Genomic DNA, 22,778 nt, shown 5'->3' with positions numbered 1-22,778 from the left:
CGATCTTGATTTAATTACAATCACCATCGATCCAAAGAAGGGGTTGTCTTTCATCGGGGCGTAGGGAGTAAATTCTTCATGGTTCGTGTAGTTATTAAGCTCATTTTAGCGATTCTAATTGATGTGATGTGAACTAAAAAATTTATGCAGAAACGCTTTATTGCTAGAAATAATACATAGAGAGATTTTCGGTTTATATTTGTACTTAATCATAAATTTTTGTGTGAACTTCGCCAGGTGTTTCATGGGTTAAGCCTCAAGGGGAAAATATTTCATGGTTTTCCTCTTAACTGGAGGGATGAAAGTAATTTTTCCCAGAAGAATTGAAATAATGGTACCATAGGAACCACTAGATGAAAGTACCTACTGTTGTGGGAAAGCTTCTGTTGAAAAGAAAACTCCTTTGGCTCAATATGTAACAATAAAGGTTGTTTTCTTTGTTTATTTTGTGCTTTTGAGCTTTGAGCTTTGAGATTTTTTGAGTACCTTTTAAATTGTTTCAGCTATTTTGTCAAGATTTATAAAATGAAAAGTAGAGAAAACTTAAAAATTTAAGCTTCAAAAATATATAAAAAGTTTTTCCGAGTGTACCTTTATCTCATTTTCTTTATATCTTAAAAAAATCTTCACGCCCTCCCATCAATTTCAAAGTGATAAATCCTTCGTGCGAAGCACTTGAAATTCCTTCTCGCCTTTTTTTTCCTTTCCCATTGAAATGCTTTAAATACGTGGGATGTGAAGACATCGTCTTCAGAATCAACGCCCTACTTTGCATTACAATCTCTCCTTGCGATGTAAAGGGAAAATGTCTCTATCTTCCAAGGACATACACGGCGTGGTTTGCCCTAAGGGGCGTCAAACTACTAAATAATTCCCATCTCGTTATACTCACTTCGGGAAAGCCATGCTCGTCCGTGGACTCCGTTGTAGACAACCACTTTTTCGGAAGCGACAGCAATGAGTCTCGCCATCCTGAAAGAGTGAGAAAAGAAGGAGAAATTTAAAATTTCCGCATTTTCCTCTGGAAATTAAATATTTTCACAAGTTAAGTGCTTAATTTTCTTGAGAAAAGTTTACTTTTCTACTAAGAAAAGGAGGTGCAAATTTTCCACCCACACAGCCTTGCTCTAAATTTCTCATTCAATATTTTAAATATTACGAGTGAAAAGAACTCTTGCGTTCAAAGAGAAAGTATTGCCAGGGGATGTGGGTGGAGAAGCTGCTAATATTCATGGAAAACTTAAATTAGAACTCCTTCTATCGTCACGATACTCACTGCTGTGAAAGCTTAGTTAGAGCAATGCATTGCAAACATGACCGGAGGATTACTTTTCTTGTGGAAAACTAAGCTAAGGCAACGACGATGGAATAGGAAAACAACTTAAATACTTCGTAATCCCAGAAGGATCAGTCTGTGGGTGGAAACTAAATTGGAAATTACCGCATTGTCTATGAAAGCCAATTTAGCGAGGTGATTTAGGGAAAGGGATTCTTTCTTTCTTCAGCAGCAAGGTCAAATTGTCAATCAGGAGGGGAAACTTTTTACAAGAAAGCGAAATAAATCAACATTTTCCCGCCACATCATTCAGCTTTTGAATCCTTCGTGAGGGATGAGATTCTGTGGAAAAAGAAATCTCATTTCTTGACCTTGGAATGAGTCATTAAAATTTTAACAAGAAATTCCAATTTTGTCGTAATGTTTATCCTTAATGGTCCTTTTTTTCATTTATCCCTTTTTCCAAGTACATTACCCCACAATGTTAAACAGAGGGAAAATTCTCTGTGGGCGCGGTGGAAAAATCCCAAAAGCACGTTCTTCATTAAAATCCCTCCGCCTCGAAAAACAAGCTACACCACCACCCCCTGAAAAAGCCACCCTTCGACATGTTACACACACCCCAAAATCAAATTATATTACCGTCGCCGGTGAAATTTTGCAAAAAGCCTTCAAATAAAACCCCCTCACAGAGATGTCTGACATTCTATCCGACGATGCCCTTTAATGTTGTCGGTGCTTTAAGGCTTTTTGCTGAATTACGAATTACCCAGAGAGCTATAACGTTGTTACCAAAACGTATACCTATGTGGTAATAGAACGCCTCCTACCAGCCAAATTTTTTATATGTACTCCATACAAGAAAAGTCTCCCTTATATGAAGCATTCTATTCTCTCTCTCAGAAGACTCACTTCCTTCCATGACCCTCCCTTAAGCGTCAATCGTATACATCAAACAGCAAATGGAGACATTGATGCGCTCCCATTCCACGGGAGAAAACCTCCTGACTGATTAATCGCCAAAAGTGTTTCAGGGAGTCTCTGCACATGAGAATATCCTTAATTTTTCACGACATTCTCGTCTCGGTGTGAATTAAATATTTTATAAGGACGAGTGAGCGTGAAAAGTTTCCACATGAAATATCCTTCTTAGAGATGCTTTGGTGCTCTTCACGCTCTCGCGTAATAAGTTCACATGAAATTTGAATTATATTTCTTCAAGTCTCAGGAGATAATATTTCGGGAAAATCAGGTTTGCAATTGAATTTGCAGAGAAAAAAAGTTACTGTGAAAATGATTTTTCCAATATGCTTTTGATACTTTCTTTTTATGGTAAATTTTCTGTGAATTTTTACATTTTCTGATTTATTCATCAATTGGTTGTAATGGCTTCAATGAATAATCGAAAAAGGGAGAAATGATGAGTTTTTATTTAACTTTCATTTACATAGGATGTGTCAAAAAATGACAGTTGTCGGTTGACATTAATTTTTGACATATCCCAAAACTGTCAGAGTATGACAGTAAATTTTCGTTAATGTCAAATTATCTGACAGTTCCCTTTAAACCGGGAAACATCATTTTTAATGAAATATTTTACAGCATTTTAAAACCTTTAATAAATCCCCTACTACCTTAAATACCTATTATCTCGCTCTGTATGTAGCCTCGGGGAGTTTCCTATTCCTATATACATAGTTGATAGAATCCCGCGTGAGTTCTTTTCCTTTTGTCACTACCTGCCACTTGCAGAATATCAAATGGGGGAGGGTTGAAACAACGTCTCTCTCTCCACGGGATATCGTGTCTGTGGCAGAAATCGTATTACAAACACCTTCAACTCCACCTGAACCCCTTTTATTTTCTGATCCCCGCCATTCACTAAAAGGCTCATCGTTTCTAAGAAAGATTCGCGCGATCACAGAATATTTATTTTGAGACATCACGCTGTGTGTGAGAGTAAAGAAAATTGCGGGGAATTGCGAGGATGCTGGAGGCGATGCTTTATAGAGGAAGGGATGAGGAATTGAAGCATAAAATTGTACATTTGCTGTGCCATGGGTAAAATAACACATGCTCTGTGCTCTTGAGTTTCTCCAAGTGTGCAACTATGTATGTATATCCTATTTTGTTTTGCAGAAGTGCATTGTCGACAGAAAATTGTCTCATCAGAGTTGAAATTGCAAAAGATAAATATTCTATTTTGGAAAGATCTTTTTATATTCTGGGATTTTTTGTGCTACGTAAAAGTCTAACACTTGGCATACAAAAGGTTAAAAGAAAACTTTGATTTTTATAGAAAAAAGAAATTAAATTTATCTATAAAGATACCTTCAGGCAAAATTTATTTTCTAAATATCTTTCAGCTCTTCTCCCGTGAGAGTTTCATATGATGGGGGAATGAATTGAGAGCCCTCCACCATAAGACCATACCTCGAATTTCATCCTCAAGGGGATGAAAGAGAATAGAAGTGCACAAGATAAGTGTCTTATGAGTCGAAGGTCTTCTCTTGTGTTGCGTTGTAAGTGAAACTTTAAATAAAACTCTCGACAGTTTAAATTACATACCAAATGTATTAAGAGCTTTAGTATTCAACCACAAAGTTTTCTTATATAGAATGTATTTTGTAGGGAAGATCCATGTGATGGATTATTCGTTAGTGAATACAGGTAGAAGAATTGAACACATAATGTACAAAGTTTCCCTCTGATGTGGAAAAATCATATTTGGTTGGCTATGTATACGTACATAGGTATTATTTCAGTGTAACATAAATTTCATATATGTATGTATCCTATCGTCAATTTCGTCAATTCAATTTGTAAATTGATTTTATCAAATCATGCAAAATTGTTCCCTCATAGCACAATCATTATGCTATTTCCTACTGATTTTGAGCAAATAATTTTATGAAATTTCGTACATTGCTGTTGATTTAAGTTTATTTACGAGGAACTTTGTTACATTTTCGCCAATAATTACTAGTTTGATTTATGAAATCGATATTCCAATAATTCGAATTTAAGCTTAATTTATTAAAGCTTTCAGATTAGAAAGAAAGAAAATCGTTTCTCAATTACTTTCTTTTTTTTCTATTTAAAGATTCTTGGAAAAGCCAAATAAACATATTTTATTTAATTCGAATTTATCGATGATTTTTCTTACTAGGAAAAATATCTTTAAAGCTCTGAAATATCTTTTGTGTAAATAAAGAAAAGTTTAATATCATTTTCTTGTGAATCACTCACATTTGTCGATTTTCCAATTTCTTTCACAAGAGGGGGACAAACACGGGTAAAATACTCTGAGAATTTTAGATGAAGATGGGAAAAATTGCCTCTGGCTCAGATGTTATATTTTCCGGCCTCATTCACTATAACATGTGGGGGTGGCAAAAGCACTTTCCCCCATTTATGTGGTGCAAATCAAACCACTCTGCACCATACATCGCAAGGGTTGATAAAAAATTCACCGGGAAACTCTGTAGCATTTCACATCTTCTGTAAATTTCTCTATTTTCGCGAGAATGGAGAAAATGGTTGTTAAACAATTTACAAGCGGAAGGAGATGCCTGATTTCTTCCTGAAGCCTCCTCCTTGCCTCACATGTGGGGAGGGAATGGGTAGTTTATCGTGGTGACAATTTCCGATAGAAGCGGAAAACTTTGCCCCACTTTCGGGTCCCTATTTTGGGAAAATGGCTGTAGCTGTGGCTACAAATAAGCATAAAGGCAAAAAGAGAAATGTTATTGATGGTGATTTCCCAGGGAAAGGTCACTGTGAAATGGGTGGTGACTTTCATGGGGTGTTGCTTATCAGCCTCTTTGACCACGTAACACCTATAAATTTTCTTCTGCATCCCAAAAAGCATAATTTACGTATAAACACAAGCGACGATTTCAAATTAGAAATGGTAGACAGTCATTGGAATAATTGTAATTAGTATAATTACTTCTGGGTGTCTAATTGCGATACAATCTCTCATTGAAAGAGCGTTGGTCATGTGCCACCCACTCCATGGCGTTTCCCATTTGAAGATTGTATCGCTTTTGATGTCTGCAAATAAAAGATGAAAGGAAATGATTCCGTCTGAAGAGGGTTAGTGGGTTTCTAACGTCTCTCTGTACAATTTACCAACATTTTCTTTTTGCAGGTGAAATGCTATTACAAAATGTTCAGTGTGGTGAATTATGTGTACAAGATGCCCGAAGAAACTTTCTTTCTCTGGCACAGAGAGACTGAATCACTCTAATGAGCTATTTCCGGTTGGAACTTTGGCAGTTCGATTGATTTTCTTCCGATTGCCCAATTTTCCACTGAAAAGACTGAAAATCATTGTCAAGAACAAGATATCTGTTTCCCCCTATCTATATTGTCTAAAATTGAGTGAAAGCTTAAAGCTTCAAAGAAATTGAATTTAGACAGACGATTGATTTTATAGTCCATGATTTATTTCTTTTTATTTTTCCCAATCAATTTTGTTAAAATTTTTCTCTTTGTCTACTAAATGTTGCAGCATAATTTGTACAAGAAATTCATTTGATATTCTTACGGTCAGAATAATCTAAGAAGAACCACAAAGGTTTTCCACTTCTTTGCACGTGATTTTCCTATATCTTTGCATGTAGAATTTAGACAAAATCATTTTCTTCGCTTGAAAAACTTTTCAATTCATCGATTTTCATGTATACGCTTGAAATTGCATCAGGTTTTCCCTTTGCAGCACGCCCAGCCACCCGCCCTTTTCCCATAACAAAAGATGAAGAAAGAAAACCAGAAAGATACGGCGGGGGGAACATGTTACCTCGTTAGTTTCCTCGTTTATTTTTGGTCGGTGCAAGTTGGGTGGGAAAGAAAAAGGGGGATGAACGATGACTTGAATACAAATGTATACATTTATACAATGTTGAACACAACATAATCTCCCATTCCCCATCTATTCGGGACTTTCACTCGCACCCCTCCGTTTGTAGGGTTGGTTCCCGGGAGGGATTTCCTCACCCTCAATGGCAATCCCCGTTGTATGTGGTTTTGGTGCTGAGCAAAGCTAATATTGTCTCACTCGAGAAGAGAAAAAAAAAGACAAGGAGCGAAACTAAATCCAACAGCTTACAACACTTCCCTTCAATTCAGCATTTCTTTACGGCGATTGATTCGGACAATGTAGCTGTGTGAGGATTAATTTCTTCAATGCTTCTCAATTTCACAATGTTCTCCTCCATGTGCTTATATTCTCTGACTCAAATATCTCCTGGAGAAAGGGTATATAATATGGGATCCTTTCAAGGGGGTTCACACGTGCCGATAAGGGGTTAACCAGTTGTCCTCCATAGGTCTTATGAGTGAGACAATCACAATATAATCGGCTGAATTGCAAAAGGGAACAATAATTTGATTAGTTCCGCGCGCCAATTCATAATATTCCTCCGCAAACAATGTCGTCACGTGGCGGCAATTTGAACCATTACCAAAAGGGGCGCCCAATGAAGACCTCCCTTCTTCCGTTGAGAAAATTCTATTCAAATTAAGCAATTAAAACATCCTGATAAAGGCGTCATACCCCCGCCATCTCCCTGAAATGTCAAACAAATATGAATAAATGGAAGAGAGATTCACTTCCGCTCGAGTTCAATTTCCTGCGTCCCTTTTTCTGCGAGAAATTTCTCTCCGGCAATTCCGGCAGGTGAAAAATTTCCTGCACTTTCGCACGATGTCTGCCAGACACCCTTCGCGTGATCCGTACAATAGTCAATTTCGTGTTTCGCTTTGGGGAGTTTGGGGTTTTGCTAAGCTTCTCACTTTTGCGAATTTCTCCATCGTCATTGTTCCTTTTGCAGAAGCACGAGTTTGTTCACATAATTAGTGCAATTCCTGTATTCTCCCCTTTTTCGTACATAGCAAACCACGTAAAAGATTTTCCAAGGAATTTCTTCAGATTCTGTGTTTTGTCAAGCATAATGTCTCAGTGAGGGTGCGAAAGGTATTATTTAATGTTGCTTCATTGCCACTGAATAAACGCATGAAGTATTTCGTGAAAAGCAGAGGAACTTACTAATAAATAAATTATGTTGGTTATGCTTGAATTCAGGATAAATTAGATGATATATTATTGTCGATTTTGAAAGGAAAATTCTCTGTTGAATTTCAGAGTATATAATATTAGAATTTATGTAAGAGAGAGGTCAATTTTAAGCTATATTAATGCTTCTTATCATACATTTATGGATTTAGAATTTATTACATATAGAAGGAATATGAGATATAGTAATTTTATGTTAGTTGTTTTAAAAATTTAATCGGATTAATGTATAGTTCTGGGGAGAGAATATTCAAAGGTAAGAGTCGACGTTACGTTTATTGCTTTTGTTTCAAAGTTTTTAATACTCTATCTTTATATACGTACCCAGCATATCTACATACATTATGTACGTATAACAATAATAATAGCCCTCAAAATATACATTTGTAATTTTAAAATAATTATTTCACCTCAAGCTTCATCATTCAGTGCAATATATCATATAACTCAACTGGAAAAATATTAATTATATTTTATCTGCTTGACCTGGTTACACAAAATTGGTCAAAGTTTAATTTTCGGAATAATTTAACTAATTGGTAACTACAATATGGTGAAATATTAACAAAGGATAGCTACAATTTAATTTAATGTTGATCATTTTCCTAGAACAACCTTTTCTTTAATTTTAAGATAAAATTTAGTCTAATATTGAGATGATTTCAATTTAAATTTGAGATTTTTTCTGCACATTTTTGATGCAAAATACATTATGTTGATTACGTTGTTAGCTAAAAAGAGAAAATGTCTAAAATAAAGAACTCAAGTACCCCCTTATCATAAGGAGAAAAATCCAAAGCAAAGTTTTCCCGGGGAAAAAGCAAGAGGCGCGTTAGAAAGTTTTGAATTGTAGCGTGTCTCATTAAAATCACCCTCTTTTATGTCAAATATTTCCATATGAAAGTGAGTGTATTAGTCCAATTTGGTATGGTAATATCGTTAGTGCAGATCTCGTCAACCCACAAAATTTCCCTCCAACACCGGCAAGTTGTCGACCTCAGACACGAATGCAAATTCACCCCACATCATAGAAATTTCTCTCTTTCCCTGAGCATAGGGCTCACCCTTTTTCCATTGAGCCTTGCTTAGGGAAAATATGCACTTTGCTGGAAAATATATACGCAGGTCTCTTCATCCCCCTTCTATATGCGTTGGAGATAATGTATAGAAAAAGAAGGCCGAAGGGAGGGAAAATTGAGGGTGGTTTCATGCACTTTATAGCACACCGGACGTGATAAAACGAGTAAATAATGTAAGTGTGGCACATGAATTGTACTCCTCAATGGGTTTTTGTTAATAAAGCACCAGACACAATCATCCCTTAGGCAGAAAGGGGCGAAATGTAGAGGGTCCTTTTGTACTCTCGGCGAGGTCATGCTGCATAAAAGAAATTCTCTCAATACTTCCTCTTCTATTCACCCTCGCAGGAAATCCCATTCCGATGATGGAAAATTATGATTAATGCTTGTCAATTTCCACACCTTTGTTGTTTCTTCGCATCTGCAAATCCTCCCACATTGCATATGCCCCCCATATCTTTGCCAATCAATTGACAAATTTCTGCAAATTTTTATCCTGATTGATTGTGAAAGAGTTTTTATGATTAATGGTGTACGTAACGAAAAGTTGGGAATTTAAAGAGATTGATTGGAAAAAAAAAATATTTTTTGAAAGTTACTGAAGAACCTTGAAGCATAACTTTTATACCATTGACCAACATTGATTATCTGGTAAGTTCTTTTGCGTTGTTGTAGCTCTTCATATGAAAAATAATTATAATAGATAACACAAGAATAAAGAATCATTGCAAATATTAAACTAGACGTTTTATGCTGCACTTTCAAATGAAGATTAATAACATCTCACAGCTTCCACGTGCATAAAATTCGTGTAGTTGCTCACCCCTTATACGTGAAGACCTTTCTTTTCTCCTTTCCAGTCCAATTTCTCATGTTACTGCCGATACGGAAAGTTTCGTGCAAACTTCCCTACACACATGTCGAGGGTGGAACAAGATCGAATGATGAGGGAAAAGAAACCCATTACCAGTAAATTCATCCCACCACACCAACCCTCCGCAACTTCTTCCGCCAACTTGGCAATCTGCAGGGCTCCGGAGGATTTATTGGCATTTAAATTCTTCTCGTTCGTTTCTCATCTGATTCCATCACGTCATGGGAATTTTCTAGGATTCATCCGAGAGTTCTTCATGCAGGGCGCAGAAACAATGTTGTGGGGATGGGAGTAGCAAAAAAAAATTTAATGAAGATTTCTCAAAATTGGCTATAGCTGCATAAGGCAAATGAGAGATGCTCGGAGATTCTCCCCAGCAATTTATCATAAAATTTCCCCTTGTAGTTCGGGGGTGTGGACGGGGTATAAGCATAGCATAAATGGAGGGGTGAATGTTTTGTCATCGAAAAGATGGAAATTGTACACATCTCGCAATAATAGCGTTATGGTGAGAAAATAACGTATTTGTGTATACAATGATGGTTGACAATATTTTCTCATAATATTGCACGAGGGGTTGGTACACAACATCGCATTTTTCAGGGTATTATGATGTCGATGGATGTTACTGTGCGAGGGTAGCGCAATAAACGGGGGACTATTAGCACTTTGCCTCTGCGAAAGATATAGCTAAATAAATCCACAAAAAAGGGGGAGAAAGCCTCTTCAAAATGATAACCACATTTCTTTTTTTTTCGGATAACAATCAAGAGTTTAATTGTAATTGTTATAAGTTTATAGGGTTTTTTCAAAGGTAGCATACACAATTTTTTCTTCCTTCACTTTTTTGTGTGAATTCTTTTACATTCATTAAACTTATCAACGAGAACGAAATCATAAAATATTTTTTCTTTTACAATTTTCATGTGTTTTTGCTATATTTTTTTTTTCAAAGGAAAAATTATATATTATTTTATGGTATAATGCATTTTTAAATATAATCAAATATCTTCACAATACTACATCAACAAGAATATTACTTTTTATTTTGTTAGTCTATATTTTTAAATGTAATTTATTTAATGCTGCTCATTTGGGGTACAATTTATAATTTTCTTAATTTTTTTTCTTCTTTAATTTACAGTCACATCATTTTTTTAAGGATGATTCACAAGAGAAAATAAAATGTCAGCAATATATTTAAACATTTTTATAATTCTTTTTGTAAATAATTGTTTTTTTTTTGTTTGATTTGTTTCAAAGGAGTGTAAAAAATAATGAGAAGTAGTCGTCCGTAACTAATTAAATACGGTATGCTAGTTAAATCAATCAAAATGTAACACTAGGTGTAATTATAGCCACGCCCAGAGCCTTCAAATAAATAAAAGCTCGGCTGACAAAAGCTTACTTTATGAATCAACCCTATTTCTCTGATGGTTAGTTTTATCTCGTATGCTAACACTGGAAAATCAATAAAAGCCCTCCTGATTACCAATTAATTGTCTACATTAAGATTTTTTAATTTTAGTTATATACTTTTTCATTCTTTCAAGGTCCTATTCCTCTGTCAATTGGAGGCGCAATAGTCCTATTTACTGCCTATTGTATATTTTTCTTTTTTAACCTATATTACACATGCCGGCACCATAGTCTCTTCATTTTCCAACCTTAAAATTTAAGGTGGAAAATAGAGAGATTTCTTGGGAGAACACACCCTTGGTATTCTCACCAGGATATCCCCTCTCTTGTTTTTTTTTTCTTAAAGAGAGCAATTTTATTTACAAGAAGTATTAAAACCAAGGGGATGTTGAACTGAAAAGATAATAAACACCTTCGAGATTATTTGCTATGATATACATTTTTTTGGAGGGGAGTAACGCAGAGATAAAATTTCCTTTTGGGATATTCATGAAACGGTGGAATATTTTCACTTTTAATACTTTACACCTACATTTTACATATTAAATTATATATATCCTACAAGAGAGCAGTTTTATTTATCATTCGCCGCCTATCCACTTAAGCCCATTCCATGGTATGTACAATACCAACCCTATGGTCTAGCTTTTTTCTCTCGTTTTTTTTTCGAGTAAATATTTCAAATGGAAGGTTGCTGCTGCGAAGGAAAATGAAAAAAAGAAGCTTTACTTTATCGATTTTTTGCCTAACAAAATCTCACTCAATGCTCTATACCGCACCTTCATTTCAATGTTGTCCATCTCTCTACCCAAACAAGACTAGAATATTGCCGAGAGAATAAAATAATAAACAGAAAAAAACGTGTAGCATTTCCTTCTCATTCACAATTTATATACAATTTGTTGAATTTTCTTCTTCACGTTAATAATTTCCTTATGGTATTATCCTAGGATTCTTTCTCTCTCAACTACTTCTATACATTGGTTTATGTTTTTTTTCTCTTTACACGCACGAGGGATGATGCTTTATTGTACATAAGATTTTTTTTTCATACCCTCATCACTCTGATTTACGAGTTACCATTTCTAGTGCTTCTTTACTGACTTTAGCATGTCATTTTGTTTTTTTGTTGGTTTTTACACCCAATAATTGAACCTATGTGATAATTGTGACGATTAGTGTGAGTCCCAGAACGCTTCTGATCTTTACATATTTTCAATGTTTTTCTTTTTTAGCGTCTAGCATATCTACAAATTATATATTTTCATTTTCAACTTCTTTCCTACATTCTTCCATATACGTCTTAACTTTGATATATAATTATGAATAATCAGTTTAATCGATTATCAATATAAGTATCAACTAATATTCATTAGAGATTTTTATTTCATTTATTATATACATACCTATTATATGTATATGCCTTACATGATAGTAATTTATATAATTAAAATTCAATTTTGTATTGCTTCGTTAGGTTACGGGACAGGGTGTATGGTTCCTATATATTTCTTCATAAGAGAAATATATTCGCATTGGAAACTCAAAATTTTCTTTATGCTGGCTTCACAATTTTGGTGTGGTCTCTGATTTTATTTTGTGTGAATTTTTATTTATTTATTTTTTTAAATAAATTAGGTTCCTACCCTTGCTATTCGATGTATAACTTGGGTTCACCCAACCCTTAAGGACCTTAAATATTGTGTACCACTGCATTGGGTCTACTTTTACAAGAGATGCCATCTTGGCTGGAAAACACAAAGAAAATCAAGATGACTTCTTGGGATTCCTCGGCTATCTAATTGCTATATATATTTTATATTATATGGTTAATTGATAATTTTTTTAATATGATTTGATGTGATGATTATTTTCTTATTTCCTTAAGCACAAAAGTTAGTTGTTAAAAAATAGAGAAAATTGAGGAAAAATGTGATTTTCTGTTTTTAAAATTAATTTAAAAAAAAATCAACAATAATTTGAATCAATAGTTGTTTAAAAATAACTTTGTTTTTACATTAATATTTAACATTTTAATTTTACATTATTCCAAACTTTAAAAAAAGTCTTGTTTTATTTTTCAAATCAGGCGAGACGTCAATTAACTTTTGTGCTTAATCATTCATCCAACTATTACGTACATTTTCTAGACTTTCTATCCCACATTCAATTGATTATGACATTCCTTAATTTTATTTCTTTACACGTAATGCATGTCTCAGTGATGTGTTAATATCCTTAATTTATCCTTAAGCTACCTTACATATTTTTTAAAGTAATATATCTTTATAAAGTTTAATATATGTATGTATATAGGACACTGTGGCCGTGATATTTTAGACCAAGTGTCCTGAATAATATCACTTCGGTAAAAATCAGGCGAGTCACATGACTCTGATATGTATCGTTACCTTGGTTGTGTCTTAATGTTAAAAACTAGTGGGCAGGACTTTATTCTATCGGAGATTCTTTTTTCCTTTAGAGCCCTTTCCACGTTAAAATTAAAATAATCAAAACAAAAATGTCAACGGACGAGCTGCGAGTACGGTGGGATAGGATGTAAAGACCTACCGTGCCACCTACTCCTCGGCAACACCCAAGAGACGTGCAAACTTATATTGATATGTATGCGATATTGATGTTGCTTCGGAGCCTCGCAATATCCTCGCGAACCAATTGACTTCTTACCCCTAAGAGAAGTTTTTTCTTTCTTTTTTAATACATCTACAGCTACGCTAATGGGGAAAAAAAGAAGTGGGCGAGGAGGCGTAAAATGTTCATAAATTTCCATTAATTTGAATTGGATGTGGTGGAAAAATTGAAAAATGTCTGCAGAGGAACTTTCCGCATAATCACCCTTAGTTATCCGATCCAATTCAATTTTTTTTCTTTTAAGAGCACACGTAAAACCCTCAAATATAAACTCTGCACCAAAATATGTCCAAGTCACTGTAAAATATTTACAACAGCATTTTATATAATTTCTCTCTATACATAGTACATCTATAATAGCAAATATTCTTCTTTTTTGTTGTATATATATAGATAATTGCATAATATAATTTTTTCATCTGGATATGTATGTATAATAATTGTAGCTTTCGGTATAATACGCCTTTTTCCTTTTGTTTCTTCTTTTTAATTAAACGTGTGCAATTTGTTCTTCATAATAGTATATAATATTTATCTAACAGGGAGTGTTAAAGATAGGGTTGTTTTGTTAAATTATATCAATGTTTCGGGACTATAAATTAATGGTATATTTCAGGGCTATTATACTATGGTGGATATAAGGTTCTGAACAATGCAGTCCAATCAATACTTTTGTGAATAACATTCGTGATAGTAACAAATGCATCGAGTTGATTGCAACGTCGAGGGGCATGCAATATAATTCTTCAATAGTCCGATAATTTCTGCAACAAGAATAGGATAACATAAACGATAACGAGTGGGAGGTGTCGGGGTAATTTAGTAACCCTGGCGGAAGGGATTCACGGGTCTCCCAGATGCTTGTGGTTCTGGAGGGGCTTGTTCACCCTGTCTGAAGGGATTGGCTACAGGTTGCTGTGGTAAATGTCGCGGTTGCTGCTGCTGCTGCTGCTGCTGGTACACACCGCCCTGCTCTTGGTATCCAGGTTGATAGCCCTGTTGGTCGTAACCCTGATCATAGCCCTGCTGATACCCTCCTTGTGCTACATATCCATTCTGCCCCTCATCAATATTAGTCTCTTGCTCCCCTTGTTGCTCCTCAAAACGCCCATACTCCAGGTGATTCTTGTAGTCTCCATCTACAGGCCTCTGATCGTGCATCGTGTACGTTTGGTACTCTTTGGTTGGTGGATCACCCATTAGAATATTTGCCTCACTCTGGAATGGCTTGAAGTCGTAGATGTGCTTGAGATATGTTAGAACAGGTGCGTAGAGGAGGTTTGAGAATGCAATCAGAATATTAAGTGCCGTAAATCCGATCACCTCCACAATTCCACCTGCTATTATAGGTCCTACAGCGTAGGCCAGTGAGTACGATATATCAGCAATAGCGTAGATACTTCCATAGACGGAAACGTATCGCACATCTACGAGGTAGCCAAGTGTTGGTAGCAAGGCTGTATCGATGAGCGCGATTCCGAAGCAAATGCCACAGATTGGGATCATTAGCATTTTATAGGAGGAGGATAGGGGTATGAGGAAACAACATAAGCCTTCAAGAGCCAGACCTCCTGCTGCCATCAACCACTGATGCTGTGGGTATTTACGAGCCATTTTCACAGTGATTACCACACCGAAAACGTGTGGAAAGAATGCTGGTAGCCAGATCATGCCAATCTTCCAGTTTTCCGTTGTGAGATTATCCTCCATCCAGAGTGATATAGTTGGTTCGAGGAAGGCTAGTGCAACATTACTCATCATTAGAGCTCCTGCACATACGGCAATGTAGGGATCCATCATGAGGCGCCAGATAGGTATTGTGGGTGATCGTTCGTTTTGCCTCTCGGCCAGTTGTTCCTTGATTGGCTTCATTACTAGCAAGAGCATAAGGCCATCGAGGAGGGAGATGAAGGCGAGAATGAGAAAGGGCATCTCCTTGCCGGCAAATTGGTAGAGTGCCCCACCAAATGGAGGCGCTACCAGGCACCCAAAGCTTATAAAGGCCAGCGCAATGCCCAAGGCGCGCGATCGTTCATTCTCTTCCGTGAAACGATCAGCAATCATGGCGAGACCGGAGGTGTCTGCAAATGCTGATCCTGCACCCTGGAGGGAGCGTGCAAAGAAGAGTACGCCGTAGCTGCGACCACACGCAAATACCGCAGTCGAGAGGAACATGATCGTAAGACCGATCATCATGGGGATGTCGTAGCCGATGCGATCGATAATGGCGCCCGAAAAGGGATTCACCATTAGCTGCACAATTGCTTTTGATGCAAATAGCACACCCGTTGCTGAGTCCTGGCCGTGATGATCGCGTGGATGGGGTTTGTCGTCCGTATAATTGTACTGCTCTTCCGTTCCCCATGCTCCAATGTACCTCAGGTAGTCCGGAATGATGGGCACAATCACCATGTAGAGCATATTGTCGAGAAGGAGGGCAATGGAGACGATCACCAGGATCAACCGGCGTTGCATCACCGGTTCCTGGATCTTCGTCCATACTATCTCCTTCACTTCGTTAAATTCCAGATTAATTACGGGTATGGTGAAAGACATAGCTGCGGTTTTTTATGGTCTGCCTAGTTTTTTGGGTTGTGTTGTGACTCACAATCTCTTTTACCTTTCACGCCTTTGTCCTTTTAGCTGCGAAGACGCCGTCGGCAGACACTGTGTGCGTCCGTGTCAACCACACATGATGGCCAGGTGGGGTGTTAGTAGTGCTGCAGGCTCCACAGATGTTCATCGACGTGCCCGATACCTTTCATTCCGCAAGAAGGCAACCTTCAACACACAGAAACAATATTTTTACTTTAGTCTTTTTTTATAGTAAAAAAAATTATTCTCGGATTTTCTTTTTTTGGCATGAGGCAAAAAACAATAAAAGCATTGTCAGGTGATCGATAAGAGAAGGCATCGACCAGGTTTGTAAGAGTTCCTCAACTCTTCATTAGCAAGTCGGCACACGCGATATTATTTATGATTGAAATGTTGTTTCTGTGGTTTAAGGATGCCCTCATTTTCTCTTTTTTTTCTCTCTTGTTCTTTTCCCGAATTGCCTTTCGGCCGTTATATTTCCACCCTCACCTACATAGTATATTAGGTATTGTGACTTTGGTAAATTTTACTTTAATAGCAATAACAAATAGAAAAGATTTATTGAATGTTAAGCATCACCCTGAAAGAATTGTGGTTATCCGGCAAATTAATTGTGTTTCATTGAGGATCTCCCTAGAAAACACACATTTCAATCATAAGGAAATATCTAGTGGCTTTCTCGAGGACCTTCTACAAAGTTGTGAGTTTCAAAGATTTCTTTTGTAAGTCTGTGTCTTTTTTTCTCATAAGGTTTCTTTGCAACGGAGCGTAACTAAGCGTTTTTTGTCGTGTTAAAGTCTCACTAATCCTTCAATCTCCGCAACTTTTACCCAAAAAGGATGTCCATCATGCTCAATGTGTACGCCAACAATAAATCCCCTTTTTCTTTATCATTTTGTAAAAGGAAATTGAGGGAGATTTCCACGATGAAATTTATTACAGTGGAAATTCATATGGCTTTCTTTTCATATGATCTCAGCTCATTTTCTCTAAATTGTACGATTCAGGGTGATTTTGCAGCTATTTATTTGTATTCCCCATCAACCCCTTACTTTGTGTAGTCGCCACCCTCTTCTTCATTGCCACGAATTGCATTATAACCATTATGTGGTTCATGAGACGAAGCACGGATATTACTCAATTGAATGAATCTCCCCCCATTGCTTTAAAGGGACAAAGTGACCGCAATTTTCTTGTGGGAGAAAAAAAGGAATTTAATACGAAGAAAGTCTCCTTCGTGTGAAATGAACTTGGTTTCTTTTTGTAGGGCTTCCACTTTCTTCCTGCCAGATAATTTGTTGTGGCGGTCCGGAAGAACAAGTGGGGGATTAATGAACGATTGCCCTTGTGAATCCTCCGATGAAAGGGTGTTAAATGGATTGGAAGTATTTTATTGGTGTCTATTGTTATATACATACATATACAGGGGAGTAGTCTAAGCAGCAATTATGCATTTTTTTCGACGCAACATGCTATTTTCATGCTTGACAAAAATTGTATTTGAACCGAAGGGAGAGCTCCACTATTAGAGATCATCAAGATTACTATAACTTTGCATTGTGACGAGTGAATAATTGACGATGTCAGGTGCCAAAGCAGGTTAAGGTGGTTTCTTGTATATATGCAGAAACTACCTACAAAGCACTGAAAGGGGGTGTATTGGAAGAATTCCTCGATTGTGCTTTAAGAGGGACTACTAAGGATATAATTCTCAGCACGCAAATGATTTGAGTCACGCAAATCGCTTTTCCAAGGTGTTCCTACCTGAATGTCTACACTGGGGGTAAGACGCGATGAAAAAGATCGATCAAAAAAAGCATGTTTCACCCTACACAGACATTCACAAAAGACTAAACTCTTCGGGGAATATGAATACTTTCTTCGAGAAAAGGAATAAAAATAAAATTAAAGCAGCGACAACACAACATTTCCCATTCCTCATTTAAGAGAGAGAAAAAAATGCGAAAAATTACGCCAAGCGATGTGCGACACCCATTCCCGTAGCATCGTAAACCCATCCCCTAATTGAGCAAGTTGAAAAATTTTCAATTATAATAAAAATATGAATAAGTAATGAGATTTCCAGAGAACCCCTCGTTTAAGGGGGCATACACACACACATCCAGTGAAATGGAAATTGTGTCCATTCATCCACCGTCTGGCACCTTATAAAATATTCACACGAATGTTGCTAAATAACGAGTGAGGTATATACTGACTACCATGAGGGCTGAAAATATATTTCTCTTCTATCATGGAAAAGCAGGGAAGAGGCTAAGGGGTCGTGTATTTGTACCCCAATGTTTGTGCTAAGGCTGGGTGTGTGAGACGCACCTTAAACCCAAATCAAATGCAAACGCTTCGTTTGAGGTGGAATTACCTTTTCCATCCATACCCTCGTCATCCTATTTCTATTTTCTATTTTTGGCCTCTACGTCGTCCATGCCATTTGATGCGTGGCGACGGCATCTCGACGATTGCGAGATGGAGCACTCAAAATATTGATCAAATCACTGACATCCAATTTGTAATTAGACACGAAAAGGACGGCACCTATTCCCTGGGGAACTTTGACACATGTATCGATTTTATGCGTTTTACACACCCTCTAAAAATTTTTCACGGTTCATAGACTTTTCAAGGGGAGCCACACACATATATTTTTGCATTTTCCTGGTTGACGAGAAAACAGATTCAGGCATATTCTATTTGTGAAAAACATGGAAATATACTCTTCTTGCATCCCCTTGGGTAGATAAATTTCAATTCCACCGCCACTAATCCAATTTTAGAATTCATGGATTCTGATCCATATTTATTTTTAAAATCCATCAGATGGATTTTTTGAAATATGACAAAAATTGAGAGCTTCAAAAATTATATTTTATCAATTTTCCATTTAAGAATATTTTATAGTGATTTAAATATTTATTATTTTACTTTGAGGAAGAGAATTACATTATAAATGTCTATATTACCTGTATTTTAGAATTTAAAAGCAAAAATTTAAATTGCGAAATTTCCCATTAGAAACAAGATCCAAATAAATTCAAATTATTTGTTTTAGAATTATTCTAGAATATCTAAAACTCAATATATCATATTGTTTTCCTAAAAAATAAATTTAATGCTTATAAGGATTCATTTCTCTTAAGTGAAATTCAATTCAAAGTAGCAAAAATACTTTTAATGATTTCTTGGAAAATCTTTATGAGAAATATTAAATATTCATGTTGAAAGACAAATATAACAGGTAGAATGTTCTTCTTATTTATATATAGCATCTATGTATCTATATATAATTTATATATACATAGCAGTTTTGCTATCGTATTTGTGGAAACAAGAGAAAATGAAATATTCATATTTCAAAGTCTTGAATATTTTATACATAAATATGGAAAAGCTTTGGTAGGCGTGGTGTAGCTTGTCACGTTTGTCAAGATATTTGTATAAAGATCTGCCCTGTCTAAAATTGATTCCATATAAGCGGCCAAAATATCGATATAAGAAAAAAAACATTCAACTGCCGGATCAAAATTCTGAAATTGCATTAAGAATCCAATGATTTGACGTTTAAATGCAGAGGAAACTGGCAGCCGACGGATTTTCACGGAGGGAAAACTCCCATGAGAGTAACTTCAAAATACAACATCGTTTCTTTTTGGACAAGGGTTGTAAATTAGAGACAGCTGGTACGAAAATTTAGCAGGAGACCAAAAAGCACATCTCATGTTAATCTTCCACCCTCAGGTTTATTCGGATTCCCTGGAGACGCCTCTACTGTACTTGCTTTCGTATAGAATTGCATGGGTAAAGGTGGTCCCAGGGTGGATTTGTACGGCAGGGTGATTTTCATCACAAAAGCCGCTACATCGGCGCGGATACTCGAGACAATGTGAAAATTTTCACCGAGGAGGAAACAATAAAATGAAAATACGAATTCCATGTTCTTTACAGCGTCTAACGAGTGCGGAGAGATGTCGCAAAAGAGGGAAAAGCAGAAAAGATACATAATTTAATTTTTTCACCCTCCCTTCGACGCAGGTTGTTTATTTTTACTCCCTCTCCATCCCTCCCATACTTGGCTTCACCATGGCGAATTACTGTGGGTTTTTATTATTATTCCATGTACACAGTGCCGAGACATTACCATCTTCATCGTGATTCACCGTGGCAGAGGAATGATATTAAATCGAAAAACAATATCATCCCTCAGACGTGGAAAGCGTGCTATGAGGGGAAGGACACTGTGTGTGTGCTACGGGTGGGTTGATAAGTTTGTCTTTCTGCGCGTCTTCCGGACCGACGGTGGAACTTTGATGGTGTACGAAATTGAATGGATAAACAAAGAATTACCCTCCTCCGAAAAATCAACCCCATCTCCACCCATACACTGTGCCAAAAAAAAGACGAATCCAAAAGAAGGTGAGAGAAGATTGAGCACACAGAACATCCCCAATGCCACAAATTATTATCTTCTTTGATGACCCTAACTCACTATTTTGTACGAAAATTTCATTACACGAGAATTTAAGGGTATTTATCAGTGTTGGATAATTTGATTAATGTCATCAATTAAATTCAATCAATGTCACCTCCTCTAGACAGATCGGTCAATCCCCTAGAAATGTTCATTACACGAAATATTTTTCCAAAGGGGGCAATTAAATAAAATTAATAATCTACCCTGTGTCATAAATTAATCCCATAAGAGGGGCTAAATGAGTTTTCTTGGTGGCTTTCTTTTTATTGCAGGAGATGGTGTTTGATTACACTGTTTTTCATTTCGTCCCCATCATTCTTATTTTCTTCGTCAAAGTATTGGTAAAGGGTTATGATGCAATACATTTGCGCTACCTACACTTTATGAGCAATTCTCTACATTTTTTAGGCGATGATAAAAGAGCTTTTGAATAAATCTAATTGAAATAGGATCTTTACGTTCTTTGTAAATTAAATTTACAATTATAGTTTTATTATTAAATTTAACAGCCATTATGTAATTTAATTGTTTATGTTAATCTTCCTAAATCAATTAAGAGCTACATATTCAGAAAATTAAAAATATAATGTGGAAATTATCACAGAAAGAATTTTAATTATCGTATAATTTGAGCAGAAAAAAAATTTGATAATTAAAAATTAAAAAAAAAAGAATATAATTTGATTTTTTTAAAAATAATCTTTAATAAAATATTTTTGCTGAGCTTTCTTAGACAATAACTTATGGATTTCTGATCAAAACACCGTCGGCGAGACGCAAATATTAACTTTTACAAAATATGTAATAGTTAAAACACATAATTCTTACTAAATATGTATTTTATTTTTCCTTTTCCAATTCATCATTTTTTGTTTAATTCAAAAACACGAATCTTTTTTGAAAAGGTAATTTTCGTGTCAAGCACAAATTATTCTATGTAAGTACCTACCTATATTTTCGTGACTATTTGTAACAAAAAAAAAGTTTTATTTGATTGATTCTACGGATTCTACTTGATTAATTCCACAAAATCCATCATAATCAGACAGTTTTTCATAATATTACCAAAATTACTAAAATTACCGAAATTTGGTAATTAATTCCAATTTATACTCATAAAACATTTTTCAGTAAATTGTAGAGAACTGTCGTGAAAAAGTGTAGAAAATTCAGGTAAAAAAAAATTGTGAAAACTTTGATACAAGAAAAAAGAAAATGGGCGCACCTGGGCCATGTTACGTAACACTCACCTGTATCGGGAATTGCCCCAGTGAGTCGATTCGCAAGGAATCCACGGATATTTGTGACGACCCGCTGTGGGGAATTGGGCCCCCCAAAGAAGGCACCACCTAGTTTTGATAACAGGGCGGAATCTCCGCTGCTGGGTCCTTCTGAAGACGCCACGGTCCCGTGTTATGCAATCAAACTCGATTCGTGTGAAAAAAGGTTAATTTCGCAATCTCCTGGACACTTTTTTTTATCACAAGTTTGCTTCTATCAAGGTTTTTTCTTAGATCACTTTTTTGTAACTTTTTTTTTAAACTTTTTTTTGGCGAAACTTCTAGCACTGAACTATGTCCTGGATTTCATTTGTGACTCATTCACTAAAATTTTCACACGATTTTTTTTTGTTTTTTCTATGTTGGGCAATTCCGATCAGTTGGCCTCCAGTGGTTGTCCTGGGATGGTTATGTTGTTGTGGCACCTCTCCAGCTTCCGGACTGGGTTTTGCAAGAGGGCCTCCCGTCCAAAAGTCCTGTGTCTGCTGGTGTTCCTCTTTCCTGCAGCACCAAATGGTCCTCTCGACCTGGCTGTGCTGAAATGTAGCTTCGATCTGCCGGGCTCTTCGTGGAAAACCTCCGCCACGTCTCGGCGGCCCCTGCGCTCAAAAGTCTTACCCCTATTTAGGCCCACACAGCGCATGTGCCTAGCTGCTCGGTACGTAAATCCATTGGTTGATTTTTCATGTGACGTCACTACGTGACTTTTCCAACTCCCTCTTTCTTCCCGAACAAAAGGGGAAGTTTTTGGAGGAGTTTTCGTGTGTATGTATTGGGATAATTTAGGGGGCTCCCTTTTGTCACCCCGAAGGCATCAATTGGTGTAAATCCCTTCGACAGATACCAACAAAAGACAATCTATATTGAGGAGACTACGTAAGGACGCCCACTCAAAAAAGAGCAGCACGGCTGTGTGAGGGAAAAATGTGTTTGCCAAATTGACCTCAATTCTTCAAATACAAAACACCAATATTTTTCCACTCATCTAACTTCTTTCTTGTCCAAACTTTCCACACACTGACTTCTTCATGCCGTCTT

General features: G+C 36.3%; 2 protein-coding genes across 2 annotated transcripts in view; both read right to left on the bottom strand.

Moving 5' to 3' along the window:
* Positions 1–21,859, bottom strand: part of LOC129787426 (choline O-acetyltransferase) — a 34,495-nt gene extending 12,636 nt beyond the window's left edge. Inside the window, exons 1-2 of the mRNA XM_055822998.1 lie at positions 21,711–21,859; positions 893–972 (exon numbers count right to left, since the gene is read on the bottom strand). The gene's annotated coding sequence lies outside the window, so the exon portion shown is untranslated. The remainder of the gene's footprint in view (positions 1–892; positions 973–21,710) is intronic.
* LOC129787420 (vesicular acetylcholine transporter) lies at positions 11,647–16,160 on the bottom strand. The gene has a single exon (XM_055822989.1). It carries the CDS (start codon positions 15,933–15,935, stop codon positions 14,199–14,201), a length of 1,737 nt encoding a protein of 578 aa, XP_055678964.1. The 5' UTR covers positions 15,936–16,160; the 3' UTR covers positions 11,647–14,198.
* Positions 21,860–22,778: the final 919 nt, after the last annotated feature.

This window comes from Lutzomyia longipalpis, chromosome 1 (assembly GCF_024334085.1).
Source record: "Lutzomyia longipalpis isolate SR_M1_2022 chromosome 1, ASM2433408v1".
In the NCBI taxonomy this organism is placed as follows: Eukaryota; Metazoa; Arthropoda; class Insecta; order Diptera; family Psychodidae; genus Lutzomyia; species Lutzomyia longipalpis.
The sequence above is the reverse complement of the archived record's forward strand: the minus strand, read 5'-3'. Positions and strand labels throughout refer to the sequence as shown.

Bases quoted from the DNA above. Each gene is read 5' to 3' on its own strand.
- LOC129787420 (XM_055822989.1), bottom strand. From the start codon at position 15,935: ATGTCTTTCACCATACCCGTAATTAATCTGGAATTTAACGAAGTGAAG.